This window comes from Syngnathus scovelli, chromosome 12 (assembly GCF_024217435.2).
Source record: "Syngnathus scovelli strain Florida chromosome 12, RoL_Ssco_1.2, whole genome shotgun sequence".
Classification (NCBI taxonomy): domain Eukaryota; kingdom Metazoa; phylum Chordata; class Actinopteri; order Syngnathiformes; family Syngnathidae; genus Syngnathus; species Syngnathus scovelli.
Window position 1 is genome coordinate 110,219 of NC_090858.1, and position 22,276 is coordinate 132,494.

The 22,276-nt window shown below is 46.6% G+C and overlaps 5 protein-coding genes across 11 annotated transcripts in view; 1 reads left to right on the forward strand and 4 right to left on the reverse strand.

The window, feature by feature from the left end:
• Window positions 1-7,301, reverse strand: part of vps8 (VPS8 subunit of CORVET complex) — a 14,391-nt gene extending 7,090 nt beyond the window's left edge. For 2 of the 4 annotated variants that reach the window (XM_049736012.2, XM_068652504.1), the window contains exons 1-27: window positions 7,131-7,301; window positions 6,714-6,782; window positions 6,395-6,525; window positions 5,995-6,091; window positions 5,620-5,652; window positions 5,407-5,461; window positions 5,199-5,323; window positions 4,845-4,931; window positions 4,601-4,668; window positions 4,133-4,286; window positions 3,968-4,027; window positions 3,786-3,893; window positions 3,562-3,642; window positions 3,087-3,257; window positions 2,905-2,979; window positions 2,736-2,771; window positions 2,556-2,646; window positions 2,420-2,466; window positions 2,253-2,342; window positions 2,039-2,085; window positions 1,535-1,757; window positions 1,352-1,441; window positions 956-1,007; window positions 842-884; window positions 660-732; window positions 407-526; window positions 9-80 (exon numbers count right to left, since the gene is read on the reverse strand). In XM_049736012.2, coding sequence (XP_049591969.1) covers window positions 9-80; window positions 407-526; window positions 660-732; window positions 842-884; window positions 956-1,007; window positions 1,352-1,441; window positions 1,535-1,757; window positions 2,039-2,085; window positions 2,253-2,342; window positions 2,420-2,466; window positions 2,556-2,646; window positions 2,736-2,771; window positions 2,905-2,979; window positions 3,087-3,257; window positions 3,562-3,642; window positions 3,786-3,893; window positions 3,968-4,027; window positions 4,133-4,286; window positions 4,601-4,668; window positions 4,845-4,931; window positions 5,199-5,323; window positions 5,407-5,461; window positions 5,620-5,652; window positions 5,995-6,091; window positions 6,395-6,525; window positions 6,714-6,782; window positions 7,131-7,202 — 2,370 coding nt within the window. In that variant the 5' untranslated portion in view covers window positions 7,203-7,301. Of the gene's footprint in view, window positions 1-8; window positions 81-406; window positions 527-659; window positions 733-841; window positions 885-955; window positions 1,008-1,351; window positions 1,442-1,534; window positions 1,758-2,038; window positions 2,086-2,252; window positions 2,343-2,419; window positions 2,467-2,555; window positions 2,647-2,735; window positions 2,772-2,904; window positions 2,980-3,086; window positions 3,258-3,561; window positions 3,643-3,785; window positions 3,894-3,967; window positions 4,028-4,132; window positions 4,287-4,600; window positions 4,669-4,844; window positions 4,932-5,198; window positions 5,324-5,406; window positions 5,462-5,619; window positions 5,653-5,994; window positions 6,092-6,394; window positions 6,526-6,713; window positions 6,783-7,130 lie in introns of those variants that run through there. The other 2 variants (XM_049736016.2, XM_049736015.1) reach the window with 2 other exon arrangements.
• A 223-nt stretch (window positions 7,302-7,524) lies between these two features.
• On the reverse strand, window positions 7,525-11,075 carry cdk1 (cyclin dependent kinase 1). 3 transcript variants are annotated; one of them, XM_049736053.2, is made up of 8 exons: window positions 10,996-11,075; window positions 9,899-9,937; window positions 9,486-9,642; window positions 9,127-9,250; window positions 8,656-8,826; window positions 8,342-8,505; window positions 8,138-8,279; window positions 7,525-7,756 (listed from the first exon to the last, which is right to left on the reverse strand). In XM_049736053.2, exons 2-8 carry the CDS (start codon window positions 9,933-9,935, stop codon window positions 7,640-7,642), a joined length of 912 nt encoding a protein of 303 aa, XP_049592010.1. In that variant the 5' UTR covers window positions 9,936-9,937; window positions 10,996-11,075; the 3' UTR covers window positions 7,525-7,639. The 3 variants fall into 3 exon arrangements, with proteins under 3 accessions (XP_049592010.1, XP_049592009.1, XP_049592008.1); XM_049736052.2 differs by lacking the exon at window positions 10,996-11,075 and adding an exon at window positions 10,339-10,418; XM_049736051.1 differs by lacking the exon at window positions 10,996-11,075 and adding an exon at window positions 10,093-10,286.
• A 1,214-nt stretch (window positions 11,076-12,289) lies between these two features.
• On the reverse strand, window positions 12,290-13,895 carry borcs7 (BLOC-1 related complex subunit 7). Its single transcript, XM_049736041.1, has 5 exons — window positions 13,590-13,895; window positions 13,199-13,261; window positions 12,768-12,811; window positions 12,667-12,687; window positions 12,290-12,548 (listed from the first exon to the last, which is right to left on the reverse strand). Exons 1-5 carry the CDS (start codon window positions 13,893-13,895, stop codon window positions 12,497-12,499), a joined length of 486 nt encoding a protein of 161 aa, XP_049591998.1. The 3' UTR covers window positions 12,290-12,496.
• A 490-nt stretch (window positions 13,896-14,385) lies between these two features.
• On the forward strand, window positions 14,386-17,789 carry cyp17a1 (cytochrome P450, family 17, subfamily A, polypeptide 1). 2 transcript variants are annotated; one of them, XM_049736028.2, is made up of 8 exons: window positions 14,386-14,706; window positions 14,809-14,947; window positions 15,045-15,280; window positions 15,642-15,728; window positions 16,088-16,306; window positions 16,379-16,548; window positions 16,707-16,810; window positions 17,203-17,789. In XM_049736028.2, exons 1-8 carry the CDS (start codon window positions 14,386-14,388, stop codon window positions 17,460-17,462), a joined length of 1,536 nt encoding a protein of 511 aa, XP_049591985.1. In that variant the 3' UTR covers window positions 17,463-17,789. The 2 variants fall into 2 exon arrangements, with proteins under 2 accessions (XP_049591985.1, XP_049591984.1); XM_049736027.2 differs by having other exon boundaries at window positions 14,386-14,947.
• Window positions 17,790-17,973: 184 nt separating this feature from the next.
• On the reverse strand, window positions 17,974-22,179 carry ctu2 (cytosolic thiouridylase subunit 2 homolog (S. pombe)). The gene is made up of 15 exons (XM_049736038.2): window positions 21,948-22,179; window positions 21,262-21,336; window positions 20,808-20,886; window positions 20,539-20,598; window positions 20,382-20,442; window positions 20,203-20,312; window positions 19,785-20,020; window positions 19,217-19,352; window positions 18,931-19,062; window positions 18,767-18,858; window positions 18,585-18,685; window positions 18,424-18,495; window positions 18,286-18,352; window positions 18,137-18,209; window positions 17,974-18,036 (listed from the first exon to the last, which is right to left on the reverse strand). Exons 1-15 carry the CDS (start codon window positions 22,001-22,003, stop codon window positions 17,974-17,976), a joined length of 1,413 nt encoding a protein of 470 aa, XP_049591995.2. The 5' UTR covers window positions 22,004-22,179.
• Between the last annotated feature and the right edge of the window lie 97 nt (window positions 22,180-22,276).

A 22,276-nucleotide genomic window follows, 5' to 3' on the forward strand; every position in this document is an offset into this window, starting at 1 on the left:
CATTTTACCTGAAGTAAAATGTCCACTATCCTCTGCTGGTACTCGATGGCTTGCTTGTCATTTTGAAAGTCTTCAAATGTCTAGAAAGAAGCAAGCAAGCAAGCAAGCATTGCTCATCATCAGCGCCTCCAGATACCAATTCCCTCCAGAGTTTCAGGCTTTGCCACGGCAAGCGCACTACGGCCACAGCTACGAACGGCCGTGTCCACAACGAAGGCACGGAACGTGCTCCGCTCAAGGTTCTCTTTCGTCTCTTCTGCCGGCGGGGGGGGGCCCGGTTGAAACGCCCGCTGGCTCGAGTTAATGAGCTCGAGTAAACGAGCGCTCGCTATTCGCCACATCGCATTGAGGAAAACTCACCCAAAAGCCATCCATATTCACCACATAGCATTGAGGGAAAACTCACCATGGCGAGCACATTAAGGAATTCTCGAGTGTCAAAGTGGAGGAGGGTATGAATAAGAGGGTAAGCATCAGATGAGGATGGGGACTCCCCTGTGTGGAGCACAATCAGGTACTCAAATACCTGACAAACACAGAGAGCTGCGTATTACATGCCACTTCCTATTGACTGCAAAATCAAAGTGCACATTTCATGCTCCTAGCATGGACCACGGTGCGTGCCGCTCCATTGTTCAATCTGGCTGACGGTTTGATACCTGAATCTTGACCTGAACCACAAGATCCTCGGGGATGTTTCCCAGGGGATATGCTCTTCCTGCCAGACAACAACTTCACACACACACAAAAAAAAAAAAAAAAAAACCACACATGGATCCAGCTTAAATATGGATTTTTACGTCACAAAAAGCTGCCATTCAACGACCCAATCTTAGCTTACCTGATGTACACCAAGAGTTTGTTTCCCATCACCACTTGTTCAGCTGTTCAAAATCAGGCCAAGTATTAGTACTATATCCGTCCTATACAAATGAGTTACAGAAAAGAAGCTGACCTGTTAAGCTCCTTCCCTCCCGAAGCGGTGGACCAATCACAGCAAAAAGTTTCTGAAACAAGAGGTCAGCATTTTGTATTCCTCCTTTTCAGAACAGGAACGGAGGCGTTTCAATCTCTGGATACGACTACGAACGATGACGTCGTTTGAATGAACCGTCTTGTGTTGCTGAATGACCCCAAATGCCCACTTGATGCTTGATGTGGGAGATACCCTAACCTGGCTCTCATTGCAAAAAGTCAGCCCAAACCGAATGAACTGTCCAAAAACAATCTGATAAAGGTCACACACGAGCGAGCAAAAAAAAAAAAAAGCCCCAAAATTCAGATCCCGGCTTAGCAACGTTTGTATTCCAAAGCCTTCGGACTACTTGATGACAAGAGTTTTCTCGAGTACCTCCATTGGCGTGATGTAGTCGTTCATGCCACTGTTGAACACGTAGATCATAGCATCGTACAGTTGGTTTTCCCAACAGATTTGAACCACCTTGAACACACATTGAATTCAATTTGAGGGGGACGCAGCGACGCGACGCGACGCGACGCGACACGACGACGACAACTGCACACTCTTCCACACCTGCTGTATATCCAGGCTTGTGACATCCAGACGGACGATGCATCTCTCCAAGTTGTCCATCAAAGCATTGCCGTGGTAATGGGCCAGGAGATCCTTCATAATAGGCGTGGGGAGGTGACCGAGCCGCTCCGTAACGACATAGGACTCCAGCGATTCCAGGAAAACCCCCTTGGCGACCACGTTCTCGGCGAGCCCGGCGTAAAGCTGCTCAAATAGTAGATCGCTAAAAGCAAAACACACATATTGACTGGACAGTCACAAGAAGGGTCCAAATGACTGACACGAAATAAATACATGGATAATAACATTCGAGATGCACTTCCAATTGCCCACTTTCCCTGATTTTCATCACGGCTGCATTTCCAGTCAATTTCCATCAAGTTCATTGACTGTGGATTTTTCTTCCATGACCACAGGGCTACGAACAATGTGTGTATTTTGCCAACATCTATCCTGAGATGAGCGGTGGCGCTTGCAACGATGTCCCGTATCCAAAATACTTACGGCCTTTGCAACAACAGGCAGAAATCGATCAGTGTCGGAATCACATCCTGAACAGAAACAGACAAGAATTGACGGTGAACATGCACAATCAAAGTGTGGGAGCTACCCTATCAAAATGTCCCAATGGTGTCACAGGACATTCATCAGGGCCAAAAAGCAGCGTAGCATTTGTTTGCAGGACAGCGTACGGCAGTCGAGTCTGGAATGTGCTTACGTGGAAATGTTGCTCCATCACTTGGATTCTGCCTTGTTCTGGGCACTTTTTCATGGCGTGATCAGCAAAGAGCAGCAGTATCTCCACCATCTCGGGCAACACACACAGTTAGCATCCAATTGAAGTCCATAGCGGACACATCTGCAGTGAGGCTTTTCCACGCGTACCTTGTCACCGACAATTCCCTTTCTTTTCACAGGATCTCCACACAAGCCTGGAGAAAACACACGACACCGTTGACATTACCGTGTGACCAATGAGCGTTTTGCGACAAGAGTTACATTTGGTATCATGAGCACTCACCAATCACAGCCTTAGCTGTTCGCTCATGGAAGGACCAGGCCAGCGAGAGAGCTTCAACAAAAAGTTCCTGCTTCAACAAACAGTCGATGCGCTGCATACGCGGAGAGAAAATCAAGTGAGAGAAGAACCACAGCGGACAACAAAGGGGAGAAGAAGAAAACAACAACAACAACAAGTTACCTCTCTCCAGGTTCTGAGTGTCATGGAATGGGCTGACTGAAACAAAGGAGCAACGGGAAAGACTCAGCGGTCAACGTTAACGGTGACCTAATGGCTAGCACGGCGTGCGTGATGGTGTCGGGGGGCCACCTCGGCTTTACAAATGCTGGGACTCCAAAATAGTAGGTACCTTGGTGCCCAAACAGACCATCTGCCCTGCATAGCTTGAAATGGACTGGTAGCAAGCCTTTTCTCCAACTAAAGCCTGGAATACAAAAGAAATGGGTGCCAAATGAATACATACATACATAGTAAATCCAATTCAAGGCAACCTCGCTATCATTGCAACTTTATGCCCTCAATTTGTCTCACCAAAGCCCGGGAAACATTTCCTCCTGTGGCCAGTGATTTGAAATGGCGGCTGTTGTATACCAGCTGCACCTGCTCCAAGTCCAAAATCTCCAAAATCTCCTGACTGGGACGGTCCACAACCTGGAGCTTCTCGTGGCTGTCGACCAGGACTAGAGTGCGACCGTTAATCCACTCAAAGTAGAATGGAGACACACACACACAGAGAGAGAGAGAGAGAGAGAGAGAGAAAGTCAATAAATGATACATAGAGGAAATGCACCTTGCTTTACAGCTCAGCAAGAGCTTTTAGAAAGCATCCATTGTACGCTGGGCAAGGATCTGGTCCCTAGAGCTGTCCATAACATTTGTCATCTCAATACTAAGTTCCATTACATGTCACAAGTCAAACATGATCAATTCTATCTCTCGATGGACTTTGAAAAGACCAACAATTGGCCGAGATTTGTGTAAAGCGCATACCGAGGTTGCTACTTACATTTAAACTGATAATATCACAGCTGAGATGAATATGTCTCTGTTTGATGACATGAATGGCACCCATCTCCTCTCTTTTGATCTAGGAATGGTATATAAAAACAATGAGCACTGGCAAAGATGCCGCAATAACTGGACAACTAAAAAAAGAAGACATCCAGAAATATAGTCACTTCCAAAAAGGAACACTACATTGTGTGTGCCTTGAGGGACTTGAGAACATACCATGAGAAAGTGGACGGTATCTCCTTTAGAAAAAGCTAAGAACGGGTGGACGGCCATTTGGACAGACACAAAGTGCCACGCAAGCTGTGGGACGCTGGATGGTTCCGACTGGACACAAACACAAGACAAACTCGTTGCTATCGTGCTTCTTTTGCATACGTGTGTACGTTGAAGAATCCCACCTTGCTGTAGGGAAAGGTCATCCAAACTTTGAGGGAGGGCTTGAGTCCGATGACCAGAATCTGCAAGGAAAAAAGCGCGCTGAAGCGGCTGGCTCGCTCGGTGTTTCCAATGACCACGCGCTCGCTCGGTGTTTCCAATGAGCACGAGGGTTAGGCGCCACGTGCCTTTGTGAGGGAAGCCAAAGCCAACATAGAATAATGGCATATCGGGTGCTCGCTGAAGTCTGGATACGCTCGCAACGGTTCAATACAGCAAACTTCCCCTTTGGAACCGCTGAAGAGACATCTCGAGTCACACGAACGCATGCCCATGACTCTCCTGGAAGCAAGGCAAATATTGCTTTCAGATCAAGCTTGCCTGTGCTTACTTTCAAAATGCATTCTGGAGTGAGCCAGCCACGTCATCCGAGTACCATCATATTCAAGTCACATCGCGTGATGCAAATACAAATCTGCTGTTGCTAGATGCTCTATAAAGTGCTTTGGCGCAGCCGTCGCGAGAGAGAGCATGCCATTGCGTATCACGACTACGTAAACGGGTCAAAGGAGTCTCCGAGTCCTCGGCTTCGTCCCGCTCCTTGCACTGTTATTGCTGTAATAATATGTGCTAAACAAGCAACTAAGTCGGTTGACCTGAAAGCCAGCTCAAAAACGGATCCGCCGCTATCACTGCATACTGCCAGAGTTGGGTCATCTGTGAACTTGGAGCAAAAAGAAGGGAACAAATGATCAAAGCCAAAAGACTCCATCAACAATTGACAGGGGGACATTGGCACTGAAATGATTGGCCGCTGCTTGCAACTCCTACTGACCTGTTTGAACCTTCCCTCTCATGCAGACAAAACGGAGCGCGTGTTTTTTCTTCACAGCTGCTTACCTTTACGTGAAGAATCGCTGTGCCCGGAGGGTGCGCGTCTGTGATAGTTCGAAGAAGTTTCCCGCTGGCCAGATCCCACATGGTAATCTTGGGAAGAAGAACACAGCGAGCAATGATTAGCAAGCTACATTGGTCAATCGTAACAACAACAACAACAACAACAGCAGCGGCAGCAGCAGCAGCAACAGCAACAACGGAAACAAATGGTTTGTTTTTGTTCTTTTGTTGACTCAGAGCTTCAGGAAGCCAATTCAGACAGATAATGGATGGCACCAGCGTACGAAATTGTGACTTAACCAAATGTACGTATGCGAGCTTGTGATTTGACAAGCCCAAAAATGATTAGGATTGTACCTGTCCGTTTGCAAAGCCACAGAGAAGTCTTGAGCAATCGTTGTTGATGCTGAGGGCGGAGATTGCGCCAAACTCTGCACCCGTTGTTTTTGTTCCGAGACACAGTCTTAACGCTTGGTTGTTATCTGGAGACCAGAGTTCAAGGCGACAACATGGCATCAAAGCCAAGCTCAGGAAATTCAAAATGACAAAGGTGGATTTGCCTTACCAAAGACCAAAGCCAGACCGTGAGATGTTCCCACCACAATCACGCCGGCAAGTGTCTGAAGACGACACAAAACATCAAATGGATTCGTGAGCAAATCCAGTGAACGGACAACTAACTACGCAGCACATTCACAAGTGTATTTCCCGTCAAATTCAACCATGCGGGTGGGATTCGGTTGCTCGCGACGTTCCCAAATCAGCTCCCCGTACTCACTATCGCAGTTGGTAAGCCAGCATCAACCTTGTCCTGAGGAAAGATACAAATGCCGTCTTTAGTCAAGCAGTTGTTCCCCAATACTACATTTTGCAAAATGATCAACTCAAATCAAGTCAACACATTTAGTTGTTTCCCCAAAGCTCCAACAACTCGTAGAAAACAGACACTGATGCGCAACTCAGTAGGGTTGTCACCGAGATCTTCAAATCAATTGGATTTCTATTCATGGATTCGTTTCCATCATGAAAATAGTTGTCATGAATAATTGACCAGAGCAATTTTCAACGCACGTCAACACTGTCACGACACAACCCGTGCTCTCTTCGCTTCGATTGTTGATGACGAATGCGAACGAGCGTGCCGAAACGTTACCGCAGCGGAGACGATCTGCGCAGAAATGCCCTGAAGTACGCTGTGTCGTAGAACCGGTCCATGAATGGCCGCTTTCCATTCCCCTGCCTTCTTCTTCCTTAAAGCCAGGCCATTTTAAGATTCACAAAAACAGCGTTAACGCACACGCGTCTGCAAAAATGTCACGCCACATGCAGTATGTGCAGTTGTGAGACTTTCATTTATTCTGTATGCACTGTGTATAAAAGTACATACTGCAAGGAACTTCAAAACATGCAAGTGTGTCTTAGTGTGTGTGTGTGTGTGTGTGTGTGTGTGTGTGTGTGTGTGCGTGTGCGTGTGCGTGTGTGTGTGTGTGTGTGTGTGTGTGTGTGTGCGTGTGTGTGCGTGTGCGTGTGCGTGTGCGTGTGCGCGTTCGTGCCGTTTGAAGTGAGCCGGGTCCCCACTGTCAGAGCTGGCAAGAGAAGCAGTATCGCAGGAATGAGCGTCAATATTTTCCGTATTCAGCACACACGTATCTTCCAGCACAAACGGTTCCTCCTCATCCTCCAGCTGCAATGCCATAGGGGGGTGGGGTGGGGTGGGTGCACGGTTTCTATTTTGCCTTTACTGACATGAGTGACAAATGTTTTTGATTCAACATAATCAATCTACTTTGTCTTGGTGAAAGAGGTAGGTGAGAAGATTGGCATCTCTTTATGATCATAACAACAAGACAGAAATGAAAAGTAATACTTCACCTCATTGAGGATGCTCTCCAAGGTGGGAGGTGTGTCTACTTGGGGAATGTCGAATTCCTTATCATCGATCTCAAGAGAAAGAAACAGCGTTGAGAGAGGCACTGTTAGATACGCCTTGACGTCACTCGCTGTATGATGTAATCACCCTCCTGTACGTATTGTTTTGGTCTCAGTCATTCACCAAACGTGCTATTTTCACCACGTTTTGCGATTTATTGGCACTAGGGACATTTAAATCGGTATCAAAATGTTGAATACACGAGAGGCAATTGTGCTAAATGTTGTGCAACTGCACTCATTTGATGTAACACGTCCATCGTAAGAGAGCAGAAAAACAACGTTTTCCCACATTCTGTCTGTCTGTCTGTCTGTCTGTCTGTCTGTGTGTAGCGACATTTAAATCTTTGTTTGCCTTACCACTCCCTCGTCCATTGGATCAAGCTGCGAGGTTGAAGAGAGTAGAGCGCCAGCGTCCAAAGATTCAGACATGTTGAAATGGGGTCAGTTAGTGCAAACTTTTCATTTTCCACGAATACGCTTCCTCATCTCAAGAATTCTTGTCTATGAATTTGACCGGCGGTTGACAAGAAACATTCAGGTGCACTAGCGCCACCTAACGGACAGGAGTTTCAATCCCTCGAGAAACAGGAAGGAAGGAAGCCAGCCAGCCCCATCGTTTTCGTTTTGTGTGTTTCCCGTTTGCTGCCTGCCGTTGTATTTTGTTGTACGTTTTCTTTAGTTATTGTTTCGTGGTTTTACAATTTCAACTCCCATATACTATACCAACCACAAACTTCTCAAAACATGACCGTTTCTGTGAGATGACAGTAAATATTGCTTTATTGAGAAGGATGACAAACACCAAATGTTCAGGACTGTCACACAAAAGTATTTACAGGATAAACAGGACCACATTTAAAAGTAAGTTAGGTTTTCTTGATGTTGGCCGAAGGGAGGCTGGACTTGTCCAAATCGTCAAAATAAGGATGAGTCAAGGCCTCGCGGGTTGAAATTCTTTTGGGAGGATTGTATGCCAACATTTTCTGTCAACAAGAGGAGAAGGCCTTACGGTCAGAGTGGCTTTATTGCATTTTGAAACAGTCAAATGTTGTGACCGCATCCGAGTAAAGCTACGTACGTTCTTTGTGTGTCTTTGGCATGTGGAGAAATTGACAATAAAGCTGACTTTGACTTTGACATCAGCTGGCGACACGTGCCCTGCTGCTGCTGCTGCTGCTGCTGCTGCAATTTTTTATTGCCAAAGCTTCATGACTTACTCATGGATCTTACTTTAACTCATGAACCAACAACCAGTGTTGTGTGCTGTATGTTACTCAGGCCGATTGTTTTGTACAATATGCAGGTCTGAGAATATTTCCCTTTTCTTTGAATAAACCAAACGAACGTGGCCAGAAAAGACTTACTTTGAGTAGGTCCAGCCCGTTCTTATCCAGGTTTTTCACCATTGACGCCAGGTTGCCAGGCTTCCATTTGGGAAAAGTGCTTTTGTAGTCAGGCAGGCTTTCCACGTCAGGCCAAACAATGTTATCTGGCGTTCCCAGTGTCCTACAAACAAACAAACAATGGGTATTAAAGGAAAGCACACTTGCGACTACTTAGGACACTACCTGAAAATTCTAAAAAGCTGGTCTATTTCAGAGTCTCCTTGAAACAGCGGCTTCTTGGTGGCCAGTTCAGCAAAGATGGTGGCGGCGCTCCAAACGTCGACAGGAGTTGAATATCGGGGGGAGCCCAGGAGGACCTCGGGCGCTCGATACCAAAGGGTCACTACCTGGAAACAGACGTAGCGCTTAGCAACATCGAGACCACGACGACGACTGTTCATTAAGTTGCAATTTATCCGAGGAAAGCCTCAAGTAATCCCAAGGGATTAATAAAGTTGAGTCTAAGTCTAAGTCTAAGTGACATATATGCCATGTACCTCGTGGGTATAGACCCTGACGGGAACACCAAAGGCCCGAGCCAGTCCAAAGTCAGCCAGTTTGATAACTCCCTTGTTGTCAATCAAAAGGTTCTGGGGCTTCAGGTCTCGATGGAGGACTCGACGACAATGACAGAAATAGATGCCCTCTAAGATCTGGTAGAGGTAGCTCTGAAGAAGCAGGGAAAAGAACATGAAAGAAGGTACAGCATATCTGATGTTCCGATGTCAATGAACAGTGGAGCATATACTCTTATCGGTGGCTTTTTCCTAACTTCACTGCATTTTGTCTTTGGGCTCTTGGAAATAAAACCGTTTCACCCCCACACCACGGTATTTGGACCGACCCTCGGTATGCATACCTTGACCCGAACCCTAACCCTTTCCAACGTAACAAATGTGCCTGCGCTCGCTCAACATTGAGAAACACGGACCAAACGAAAGGAGCGTGCTCTATAAACGGAGCGTTACCTTGACCAACATGGGCTCCATGTACTGGCCAGAAGGAATGGAGTCCAGGTATTTCTTCAGGTCCATGGACAGGAACTCAAAGATAAGATAGAGACGAGACTCTTGCATCAGGACATCAAGGAGTCTGTCGAATCAAAGGGCCTTTTTTTCAGTAACACCGTGTGACTGCACATTTAGCCATTTTGCTCTCTAAACTTGGAAAAGACTCATTGGGGAAACTACTTTTAAACAGACAGCAAAATAGACACGGCAAAGTGAGCAAGTGCTCTCCTCAAGGGCATTTGCATCACTGTGAATAATTTCACTTGGTGGAAGTGGCCATTTTAAGGGGTCGCCACCCAGTGAGCATACATACATACCGTACAACATTTGGGTGCTTGAGCTCCTGAAGCAAGGAGACCTCTCTCACCGCAGTGCTGGGAACCCCTTCCTCCTCACTCTCCAAACGGATCTTTTTCATTGCCACAATTTGACCGGTGGCCTTGTGTTTGCCTCTGTATACCACCCCATAGGTGCCTAATGAGAGGAAAAATAAAAAGGGACTGGGCTGAGAAGGTGTGTCGAGAGTTTTCAAGAGTTTTTATTTGAGAGTTTTAAGTGACTGCCATCAGGCTGGGGAGCCTTGCTTGTTGCGTGTGCGCGCGCGACACACACACACACACACGCACGCACGCACGCACGCCGGAGTATTCTGTAAGTATGCAATCGAACCAAATCAACAAACAAGAATGAAACTGAATTTCTGGTATAACAAGAAAACATTTCTACCAACCTTCTCCAATTTTCTCGATCCTCAAATAATCGTCCATTGCTGCCGGAGGGGGAGAAAATAACACTTTAATGAGGGCTGGAGCAACACCGCATGCAGTTTTGCATCGATCTTGTCAGGGTTCACACTTGACTTGGCGATACCTAGAATATCGTTAACATGCCACTAACAAACACATAACCTAGAAAGGATTCTACCTGTTGGAATGACGCTGCTGCCCCAGGCACTTTGATTACAAAAACGCATATTATTCCAACATTTGAACCAAATACACTTTTTGTCCGCTCTTTTGTTATTTGTTCCTTCTGATTCTTTTAGCCTCGAACGTTAGCAGAGCCACGATGAAAACCTCCGTTTGATACGACCTCAAAACTGCGCATTTCTACCAAACTATCGCAATGACTGAGTGAAACGGTCGATTAAACAGTGGCAACAAGCATTACCTGACTTGAGAAGATTTTTGCTCCTTTTGCAGAATACGCTCGATCTTCCAGTGCACTCCGACAGACTACTGGGAGTCAGACTGGTTTGAATAAGACGCGAAGCAACGTGACATTCAAAATCGACCAATGAGTTTAGGCGACGTATTTCAAAAGTACCTATCAAAAACGGATCCTGTCTGTGCTCACGAGAAATGGGCGTTCGTTCTGAAAGATTCTTACCACGTAGCCCTTATTATTTTGAACAATCTTTCTTCCCACTGATCCCATTGTGGATGTTATTGTATATTCATGCAAAACGTTATACATAACAGAAAGTTCCGCAGTACAAGCGCACCGGAGGAAGATCACGTGACGCAGAATGGAAGCCATATTACGTTGCCACAGTTGCGAACAACTTTGTAAGAACAAAGTTTTTTTAACGCTGCTCTAAGTGCACATTCCACTCTAGGGTCCTGTATGTCGCATCAGAAGTTGGCTTCAGTATTTGCATCAACCATTCATAGAATATTATTGTCAATGTTCAATGAAGCAAATGTCAGGAGCTCGTTCGTGTTTTGGACGAAAGTCAACTGAACGTAGCGCATTCTCGCTTCGTGAACGGGCTCCTTCTGTGGCCACTAAACTGTTTTTGAACGGCAGTCGGTTTTCTTTTCGTACCGGGTTTTCTCCTTTGACTTCAAAGGCTTAGTCAGGCGGGGGGAAATATTTGGCAACCACGCCACAAACAGTCGCACGGCGCGTGCGTCATCCAAATGCGACGTGTGCTATTTCTGTCGTTGATCACTCACGCGCAATGCTCTCAAATGCTATGATACGAGAATGGAGTGTATCAAGCACGTGTCACTGTCATTGCAGAAACACAACGACCCCAAGCCTAATTCATTCCATGGTCATCGAGATGCACAAAACATATGACTGAAATATTTGATTTGACATTCAAATGGACTGTGCTTGATCTTTGCAGAGCAAGACATCCTTAGCAACTCATTAGGTACATACATATAGCACATGTCATATCAAAAATATTGTCTTTGATGCGTGCGGTAGAGTCGTGCGCAGACCTTCCACCAAGGGCAAATTCGGCGTCCCTGCCAAAACAATCCTTTCTCCCATCACCTAGATCTCACGACTACAAGTTTTCTGCGTAGTTTCTTCCACATACAGCAAAAAGAACTCGAGTGCATCGACATCTACGTCAGTCGTTGCATTGCCGATTCCATTATGTATCCTTAGTATGTGTCAATTGATGGCAGCACCAATTTCATTTGTGCGTTTGGGTCCCAGCAAGGAACCGCATTTGTGATTTCCATCGACAGCTAAGATGTACGTATAATAAAACAATGGATTCCGTATATTACCATGAACTGTACACGTGAATTCTGAACGCTAGGCCATATTGAGCATGTGCAGCATGAGGTAGTGTCTCGGCATCAGGTCTCAGGGACACCATCATGGTCATGCAGCTGTTTGGGCCAATAAACTGCTGATAAGTTTGTCCTTTTGTCTGCTGGTGATGCAGTCAGTGAAGGGCATTTGATAACGTGTACTAAATGCTTTAGCGTCAATCTCTGGCCCACGCCGTGGAATTAGATTTGGCCCGCCAAGACAAATTCTGCATCCACTTCATGTGTCAATACGAGAATAACAATTTGTCTTTCCTAATAGAGCTGTTGGGTTGATTTTTTCTTTACCATTCTTCTTTTTAAAAAAATGGAACACTTTTTACTTCATGGGTGAAAACAATGTTTTACTTAGAACAAAAAACGTCATTGTTCATTAGTATCCCATGGACCTAATGAAGACATCACTAAAAAGAAAAAAAAAAACCATCCCTGAATCATTTCCCATTTCACTTTTTTTTTTTTTAAAAGACGATTCTAAACTTCAGTGGTGGCTGCTTTTCAGAGTTGTTACAGGATTTTACCATGACATAAAGCAATGACAGCGCATCTCTGGTTCCCACTCTTCCGTAATATTTAATGGTAGTGATTATCAAGAACATTTGCAGTAAATGTTTGACCAGCGCTTGGCGGACGCCGTGACGTGTAAACATAAGCAACTATTGCAAGTGGATGACAATGGGATATGACAATACGTTGTTGCAAACATAACACACGGCTGGTGTTATCCAACGAAAACCAACTTGATGTACGTCTGTCTACTTTAGCAGGTGGATAAGTTGATCTTGCAAATTTCTCGAATGCTCCACACTGGGGGAAGGGTGAGAGAACAAAGCGGCAATCAGCATCACATGATGTTATGGCTTCAGGTCGAGACAAACCACTCTTTCTACTCAAGTTACAACGAGAAGGCCACGTTTAGACTTACTTCTTTTGGATGGCCTCCTGCCTAAATGAAAGGAAAGAAAAGAAAAGAGAGGAGAACGTTTCAATGTGCATTTCATTGGTGTCAGGTAGAAAATGACTTACTGATATTGTAAATGTGTCGTTATGATGGACATTTTTCTTAGACTCTGAAAAGACAGATGCGATAGAAGGACGTTACCACCACTATGCTTGATTAAAGGTGCACAGTGTGAAGGCAGTGACGGATTTGTTTACTTTGCCCCAATCCAGCAGGTTTCTGATGAAAACTAGTTCGATCAAACGCATTTACAAGTTTCTTACGGTCCCTCACGGATCGCAACACAGGGTTGCGTTGACTACCGATCGATCGACCGACCGATCGATCGATCGATCGACCGACCGACCGACCGATCGATCGATCGACCGACCGACCGACCGACCGACCGACCTAGCTACCGACAGCCAGCGTCCATTCATTTGTTAATTGAAACACAGGGAATGACAAGTACGACGAGTGTTTCTAATCCATCCACACAAATGTAGTACGTACTTACATCCTCTGAGTGTAGGATCGCGTCCTCCTGAATAACCATATTTCTGGCTGCTTGACCGAGAAGCTGGAAGGCATCGCAATACGATTTGGATTTCCATCCCAAAACAACATACAGCAATTCATACGTTTCTTCATTCATTCATTCAATGTGAACTTGGGCTTTTCGGGCCAAAAGACTGCATGTCTGCATTGGGTCTCGTCCAAATCAGCTCGACAACAACATCAACTTTAAAGAAGGCTAACCCATACTTATTTAATATGGCGGAATTCTACTCGCATGGCTGCAAAGCAACCAATTGGAATTCAAGCGCGTTACGAATAGTAGTGCACAAATGACTTGGACTGCCTGCCTGTTCCCATTCCATGTGAAGCTGCTGCGATCCTCAACCTACCTCTTGGCTGCGGGAAACTTTAAGCACCTGGCGTGTCAGCGCGATCACGTCTACGCTGCAAGAGCCCACTTTATCCGATAATAATCCTTTGACGGATTGCCCAAAGCGAGGTTGCGCTTCCGCCGACGACGCCGCCGCCATGTTTGTGTTGCCACGGGCTGGCTGGCTGGCTGGCTGACTGGCTGACAGACATGCAGACTGACAGACAGACAGACAGACAGACAAACAACGACGACGGCGCGCGAGTTGGGACAAAACAGTGCAGCAACCCAATCGTTCGCTTTCATGCGGGATGGAAGCAACCATTGCAGTTTGCCAGGCTGTCGCTGTACAGTATGTTGCTGCGATAAACAGAAAGGAAAGCTATTCCCTAGGAATTTATACGAGGTGGCTCGAGGCAACAAAAAGGCCGACTTTACAAGCGTCATTGAAACAAAAAAGTCAAAGTCAGAAAGGTGCATGTTTTCGTAGTGTGGGAGAAAGCCACACGTGGAGATGACTAAGCCGCACAAACACGGGTGGGTGGAACTTGTTCATAGTAAAGCACACTTGAGCCAATATTCCATTCCTTCGTATTCCATAGTATCTGGTTTTTGGTCGTTTGGCTCATTAATTGTCCAAAAGGATGTTTTACGATAGTGTTTGCAAATTCCATGTTTCCAGGGCTGTTTGATTTGGTTTCGTCAATTGGCACCGTTTCAAGGATGTGACATTGAAGGAGCAGCATAAAAAGGTGCTGCGCTGCAGCTCAGGGCCTCTCTGTCCACTTGCGCTGAGCATTTGTCAGACTCACACAATGGACTGGGATCTGTGTCTATTGGGGGGCTGTTTTTTGACACTCCTTAGTCTTTTCGCGCTGAAGTTACGATTACGCAAACCGGTCCACAGCGGCCTCCAAGAGCTCCCGTGCCTCCCGTCGTTCCCTTTGATCGGCAGTCTGCTGAGTCTCCGGAGCGTACATCCTCCTCACGTGCTTTTCAAGAAACTCCAAGAGGAATACGGTCAGACGTACTCGCTGATGATGGGCTCGCATCGCGTCGTCGTCGTCAACCAGTACGTCCATGCCAAAGAAGTGCTGCTGAAGAAGGGCAAGATATTTGCAGGGAGACCGAGAACAGTGGGTGCACCGTCTTTCTTCTCTTTGAAAAAGTCCTTTGCCTGCGTGAGCCCGCCTATCTTTCCTTGCCCACACATTGATGCTCCTCTCCACGGGATGAAGGTAACCACCGACGTGCTGACCAGAGATGGGAAAGACATCGCCTTTGGAGACTACAGCGCTACCTGGAAGTTCCACAGGAAAGTTGTCCACGGAGCTCTCCACATGTTTGGACAAGGCACTGCCTCCATTGAGAAGATCAGTGAGTGGTCTTTTCCGTACTATATCCTGCGTCCATACATTTGGCAAAGTGAAGGAACTGTTGCCTTGAACGAGAGGTGGCTCTTCTGCCTTGTCAGTCTGCACACAGGCCCAGTCCCTTTGCTCCGTCATGTTGGAGAAAGCTACGAGCGAGGCTTGCGTTGACCTTTCTCCTGACCTGGCGCGGGTTGTCACCAACGTCATCTGCTCGCTGTGTTTCAACTCCACGTACCCAATGGGAGATCCTGAGTTCGAGGCCATCCTTCTTTATAGCCAGGGTATTGTGGACACCGTGGCCAAAGACAGCCTGGTGGACATTTTCCCCTGGCTCCAGGTCAGCAAACGTCTTACGTATGAAAGTGCTTGAAATGCTCACGTGAGAAACGCCGCCTACATGAAGTCAATGCATGTATTGGTACGCTCAAACTTGAATTCTTCCACCTGACAATAGCCAGACCGATATGCCAATCGCTCGACGGGGATCGGTCGGTCTCGGTCGGGCGCACCTCTCGAGCAAACTCCTCGGCTGAGATAAGACCCAGATCGGCCGTGACCCTGAACGGGAGAAGAAGAGCATACGAACGAACGACACCTCATGTCATTTCTTCGTGTGTTCGTAAACTGCCGAATGAAACGATTGGTGGAAATGACATGTAGCGTCCTCATGTTTTGAAAAGAATCATTTCATTTTGCAGCTCTTTCCCAACGCAGACCTGCGTCTCCTGAAACAATGCGTTTCCACCCGTGACAAACTTCTACATCAGAAATATGAAGAACACAAGGTACAGTAGCTACGTAGATGTCTTGTTATGTCTGGACCGGACCATGGAGTAGGCTCATGACTTTCCAAGTAGTACCAAAGAGAGTACAATGAAATTGTACTATGTAGAATGACTGACAATAAAGGTTTTCTGATTTCTGAAGCGAGTATTGCACAAAGAGGAGTGCAAGAAATCAAGTGGTCAATCAGAATTGTCAAGCGTTGAATGAAGTCAATCATGTGAGCTTTACGGGTTCAAGGAAAGAAAAATGTCTGAACTGACAGTGCCACAGCTTTCATTTGAATAGCCTTCGACGAGATCATCGTTTTTGAATATTACAGTAATGGCCGTGGCTGTGTTAAATGCCCCCCCCCTTTCAGGCCCAGTACAGTGACAATTTGCAGAGGGACCTGATAGACGCTCTACTCCGAGCAAAACGCAACGCCCAAAACAACAACACGGCAGAGATGAGTTCCGAGCCTTTGGGCCTTAGCGACGACCACATCCTCATGACTGTCGGAGACATCTTTGGAGCCGGGGTGGAAACCACCGTCACCGTCCTCAGATGGGCCATCATCTACCTCATCTATCACCCTGAGGTAATGCTTATCATCAGCTATTTTGGCAGATAGATCATGCCTGCCAGTCTGTGCGTGCGTGCGTGGGTTCAGGTGCAGAAACGTATCCAGGATGAGATGGACAGCAATTTAGGGCGGGACCGGAGCCCCCTCCTGAGCGACAGAGGCAGTCTTCCTTACCTCGAGGCCACCATCAGGGAGGTGTTGCGCATCCGCCCCGTTTCCCCTCTCCTCATCCCTCACGTTGCCCTCCAGGACACAAGGTACACTTCCGATGGGACAGCTGCTAGTTATTGCACATCCATCCATGCAAAATATGCATTCGTATTGAGGTCTCTGTATGTAGTAGCTGATACATCGTCATTCCTGCATTCGAGCAGCTGCAGCCAGAAACGTCTGATACGACATTTTGCTTTTGCAGCCTTGGAAATTTCAAAGTGCGAAAAGGGACCAGAGTTATCGTCAACCTGTGGTCACTGCACTACGACGAGAAAGAATGGAAACACCCTGAACTTTTCGACCCAGGTGAGAAGACACCAATAGTATGATACAGTAAGTACATTGTGGTCGTGAATGACAAAAGCGGCGCCGGCAGTCGAGGAGAAACGGGTGGGACGATAGCATCGCATGCTAAGGCAAAAGAATTGCAACAACTGAAAGAACAGAGTTGCAGCTCCGCAAATTCAAAACCGTGCCACCCGCAGTTTGGCTTTACCCACAGGCGCAACCGGGCTTAGAAAGAAGCAACAAGTGTGGCAGGATTTCTCCTTTCAGGACCTGGATTTGAAAAGCTAACAAGGATGGATGATTCAAGTGCTGCTCCGGGTGTCCCAATCGCCAAAGAGAATGAGAAAAGGCCTTTTTAACGTGGACACTGGGACGCACTTCCATTTCATCTGGTTTCCCCCCCACTGCAGGTCGCTTTTTGAATCGCGAAGGCACAGGTCTGAGCAAGCCGTCGTCCAGCTACATGCCCTTCGGTGCCGGGGTCAGGGTGTGTCTCGGCGAGGCCTTAGCAAAGATGGAACTCTTTATCTTCCTGGCCTGGATTCTGCAGCGTTTCACCTTTTCCAGCCCAGCGGGTCAACCTCCTCCCTCGCTGGAGGGCAAGTTTGGCGTGGTCCTTCAACCAGCCAAGTACAAGGTGACCGTCACACCCAGATGGCGTGCTTTCTAGCGCAATTACCTTGAGTAACTTGACTTTGCTTTGAAAAGTAACTAAGTTGAGCGAGCCGTGACTTTCAGCAGACGCCACACTTGCACCTCGCGTCAAAATGACAACTGATTTTGACAAGATTTCATTGTTTGAGGTTTTTCTACAACTATCGATATTTGTACATAGAAATATAATTCAAGAAAATCAACAGTCTTTGACTTGACTTCAGTTGTTTTGTTTGTTTTTTATAATAAAGTGACATTTGTGATTTCCCGGAACAGAAATGGACTTTCTTTTCTTTAGTAAGTTGAAAACCTGTGTTGTCAATAAAGAATTTTGTTTCAAATACGCGTTGACGTCCATTGGAGATTAAGTAAAAATTCCAAACCTGACTCTTGGAGGGGTTACAATCGTTCACCTAATCCTCCAGCAGGAAATCTCGGATTTCCTCTCTCATACGAGACCTAAAGAACAAAAGAGTAGCCCGCGTATTGTTTTCAGATTTCCCTCGGTGGAAATACAAAGCGAGCGCTTACCTCCTTTGCCTCGTCTGAGCCTCTGACAAGATGTATCGAGGTAGACGATCCAGCGAAGACTGAAAAGCAGGGGGGGAACGCTGTTGCTGGCTGCCGTCGCCACATTCTACGTACTAAGCCAAAGGCCTTCTTCACCCTACAATCTGCGTGTCAACTCACCATCTCTTTGACGGTCAACCGACAACTGTAACACAGCAGGCCTCTGATATCCGTTGCGTCTGGAACCCTGTGACTACAAATCAAACGGCAACCTCACAGCGTCAGGTTGGGCGCATGGGCCGACGACGTCAAGAGTGTGGGAAATGTACCTGGCAACGGAACAGCAGCCTCTCTCTTCCACAGACGGACGGCAAGCTTCTCCTTGGCGTGTCCATTCTGGAAGCAAGCCATTTCAACGCAAAGACGTCGGAGGACTCCATTGCGTAAAACTTGAAATTGGACAGTACCTGCGTCAGCGACACATTTGGTCTGGGAGAGGCATTCAGAGATTCGAGTGGACCGGAAGGCCGAAGCGTTTTCTACCAAATGCCAAAGGCTAATTTAGGATTTGAACTAGATCGATTGCAGATTGAAACGGTGTCATTGTCACCCGACTTCCAACTTGTACCTATGGTAGTATCCAGGGAACACGCGCAGAGCAAACATCTGCGGCAAGGGTCGGCGGCAGAGGAGGCACTCTTCCAAGTTGTTTGCAGCTTTTCCCCGGTCCTTCGCAAGGGAGCAACATTTGCGAGTCAAACGCACGTTTTGGGCCACTGCTGTGAAGGATTGAGCCAACGGCCTCGTCACCTGTATATAGTGCTGACTGTCGATGGGAAATCAACTTGCAGTTTATTGACAAAGCTCTCAGTCAGACGCTGGATGCTGGCCTTCTCGCCACTCTGTTGAAAGATTGCACTTTTGACTTTCGACGTTTATCATGTGAGGCTTGAGTCCAGATGGATTGATCTTGCCTTTGTGTGCAGGTTGGGTGTGAAAACAGAAGGGACACGGAAGATGTGGTTATAGTAGGCTATTTCTTTGGCCGAGTAGTCCCTCATTGGCTTCAATGACATCACGTTGCCATAGCGAGAGTCTGAGAAACTCTGTTCAAACACACACACACACACACACACACGCAGCAATTTGTCACACTTTCTTTTTCGGAAGAAAAGAAAGAAAGAAAGAAAGAAAGAAAGAAAGAAAGAAAGAAAGAAAGAAAGAAAGAAAGAAAGAAAGAAAGAAAGAAAATACACTTACCGTATCCTGAGCAAGCTGTGCTCCTCTGCCCAAAGATATGCTACTTATAAGTTTCACCGCCAGTCGGGTGCAGTTGTCTCCAAACATCAATTTAGTGTAGCCTTCGCAACGAGCTGTGTGCACTAAAAGATGCTGTCTGTGAAAAACACAGCAGAATGAGAGATAATAAGAGAGAGGGGGGGGGTTCTGCATCATGTCACATTTTGGTTTCACATCATGCCACATTTTGGCTCTGCATCATGCCACATTTTGGTTCCGCATCATGCCACATTTTGGCTCTGCATCATGCCACATTTTGGTTCCGCATCATGCCACATTTTGGCTCTGCATCATGCCACATTTTGGCTCTGCATCATGCCACATTGTGGCTCCGCATCATGCCACATTTCGGTTCCGCATCATGCCACATTTCGGCTCTGCATCATGCCACATTTCGGCTCTGCATCATGCCACATTTTGGCTCTGCATCATGCCACATTTTTGTCAGACGTCCTCCACTTCAAATTAGATTTGGATGTTTGACGTCAAAAGCGATGAATCCAAACGCTTACGGATCAAAGAGAAATACCTTAACACGCCGAGTAGCTCTTCTTTGGCCGTCAGCGTCTTGGGAGCGTCAATAAGCTGCTGCAGTAAGTGAGTTTGGTCGACGTAAGGGGAAGAAGGTTCACGCGGCGGCTCTGCCGTCAAACAGTTGGAGCTAGCATCACCAATGACGTTATCGGCACACGCTGTGTCGGAAGTCGCTCGTTGCGCCGAGGAAGACCAGGCCGCGGCTAGAAGTGAACTGGGAAGCTCGAGAACCTACGAGCGAGCGGAGAAGCGCACCAAATGATCCTCACGTGTATTTCGAAATCATTTCCGCCTACATTCATAAAAAGACTATGCTAAGCCATCTTTCGCTTTCATTTTGGTACCATCAGCCAGCCTGAAACGATTTTGCCCTCGTATTTCGCTCAATCTGACCGAGTGATGAAAAAAGCCACCTGTTCTAGAGGCACCACGTGGAAGGGGAATCCCGTGGCTTGAAAAATATCTTGAATCTTTGCCACCGTTTGCCGTCTCTCCTCCACAGAGCGATTGAAAACACCGCCGTCTGAAAGCAAACGCAATCCAGTCCGATTTCGGCAAGCGAGCCGGACCGTCTTTGATATGACGTACTTACCGTCAACGTAGACGATGCCTGGAATGAATCTCAACTTCTTGTGAGCATTTTGACTCAAACCCTGGAAGTGGGGAGAGAAAGCTTGCTTACATGTGAGTCAAATCATGACTTTTAGATCAGCATGACAAAAACTGCACGACAATTCAAAGTGATAGACCTCTTGGACTTGTCTGAGCATTGAAGAAGAAGAAGGGCCTCCAGATACCGCCAGCAGTACCTACAAGTAGAAAAGCCATGAGCAGAGGAGTTGCTGTGAACAGAAAGTACCGGCGGCCACCTGCTTTGTGGGCACTAACTTGAATGTTAAATCAATGGTGCGCACTGGCTTGTGCGTAATGGACCGACCGACGTACGTACGTACGTACGTACGTACGACAATTGCGGCGCAAAGGGGGTGCGAGTGTTGCTTAGTCCAAAGCACCATACCTTTTCTCCAGGGGAAATCACTCTGTTTTTGCCCAGTATGGCCCTGAATTTATGACGGAAGTACTGTTCAAAACAGTCCCTAAAAAGAACAAATGAAATTGCAATAAGCGACTGGGGGGTGTAGAACATCAAAACAGGTGGTCAGTATGAACTCAGTAGGGCTTCCCAAGAGATGCGTGCGTCTCAACACCAAAGGATTCGATGGCAACGTTGGATTGCGCAACTTCTGAAAGCAAATCTCAGCCACCAGCCAGCCAGCCAATCATCTTTTCAGTTTTCCAAGTGCTTTCGACCAATGTTTCCACTCAATGCATGAAAACGCGCAGTGGCATTGGAATTGTAGCTGACTTTTTCAAAAAATGCACATACAACTACCTATGTTGCATAGTGTTGTTGCTAAGTAAATATTGGAATTCTTTGGGAAATGTCTGTCTAAGTGATGTGTGCATCTTACCTGCAGTATCGGTCCCCTGCTCTGATGGCCACCACGGCAATCGCCTCCTTGCATTTGACACATTTCTTCGACACACTAGCAGCAGATCAAGCAATTATCATGAGAAAGTTCAGAATCGATGACATCAATTCCAACGTTTTCATGAGGACATTTGAGAAATTACATGAAAGGATTTTTTTTTTTTTACCACAGTAAAAACATGTCTTGGATTGGGACTCATTTTGTTTCAATGAAAAACACAGGATGTTAGTTAGCCATCATGAACACAACTAGCTAGCTAGCTAGCTAACTAACTAACTAACTAACTAACTAACTAACTAACTAACTAACGGGGGGAAAAATATAAAGGCGAACTAACCAAAGCGATCTTTGTGGCATCGGAAATGTTATCTTATGCGAAATGATTTTAGCTTGTGACCTTTTGTGACACTTTGCTACCTAAACTCAGCGACGCTAATTTGATTCTAGACGGGAAAAGCCAAGTATAGTTGAGAAATCGGTTTCAGAATCGCAATAAATAAGAGCCCCACCAGTTTCTAGCTTCATAAAAGCGATGCTTCGTGACCTTGTTTCACTAATGTCGGCTTACGCATACATGTAGAGAACCTTGTCATATTTGTACATGTGCGAGGTTGTGCGTAAAACTCGAGTTTGGTCATTTGTGCAATGAAGCTTTAAAAAGGTACCTCGGAACCTCCTTCTGCTCCAAGTCATCATTATAGGCTTCAGCGACCTGACACATCGGACCGGCAGAAGAAAAACGAGGCAAAATCACATGGGTGGCTGTCTCCGACGCCTGTTCGCTCCGAAATGTTGCTATATTCGGCTCTCTCGCTGTTTAATGGTGGTTGGCATAGTTCGGGTACATTACCGCCCGCTAGTGGTACGGAGCTCCGGTTGGGATTTTTTTAGTGGGGTTTGTGTCATTGTTCAAATGGAGTTTTGGAGGGGAGGGGAGGGGAGGGGAGGGGAGGGGCGGAGCGGAGCGGAGCGGAGCAAGCGCTACATAGCCCAA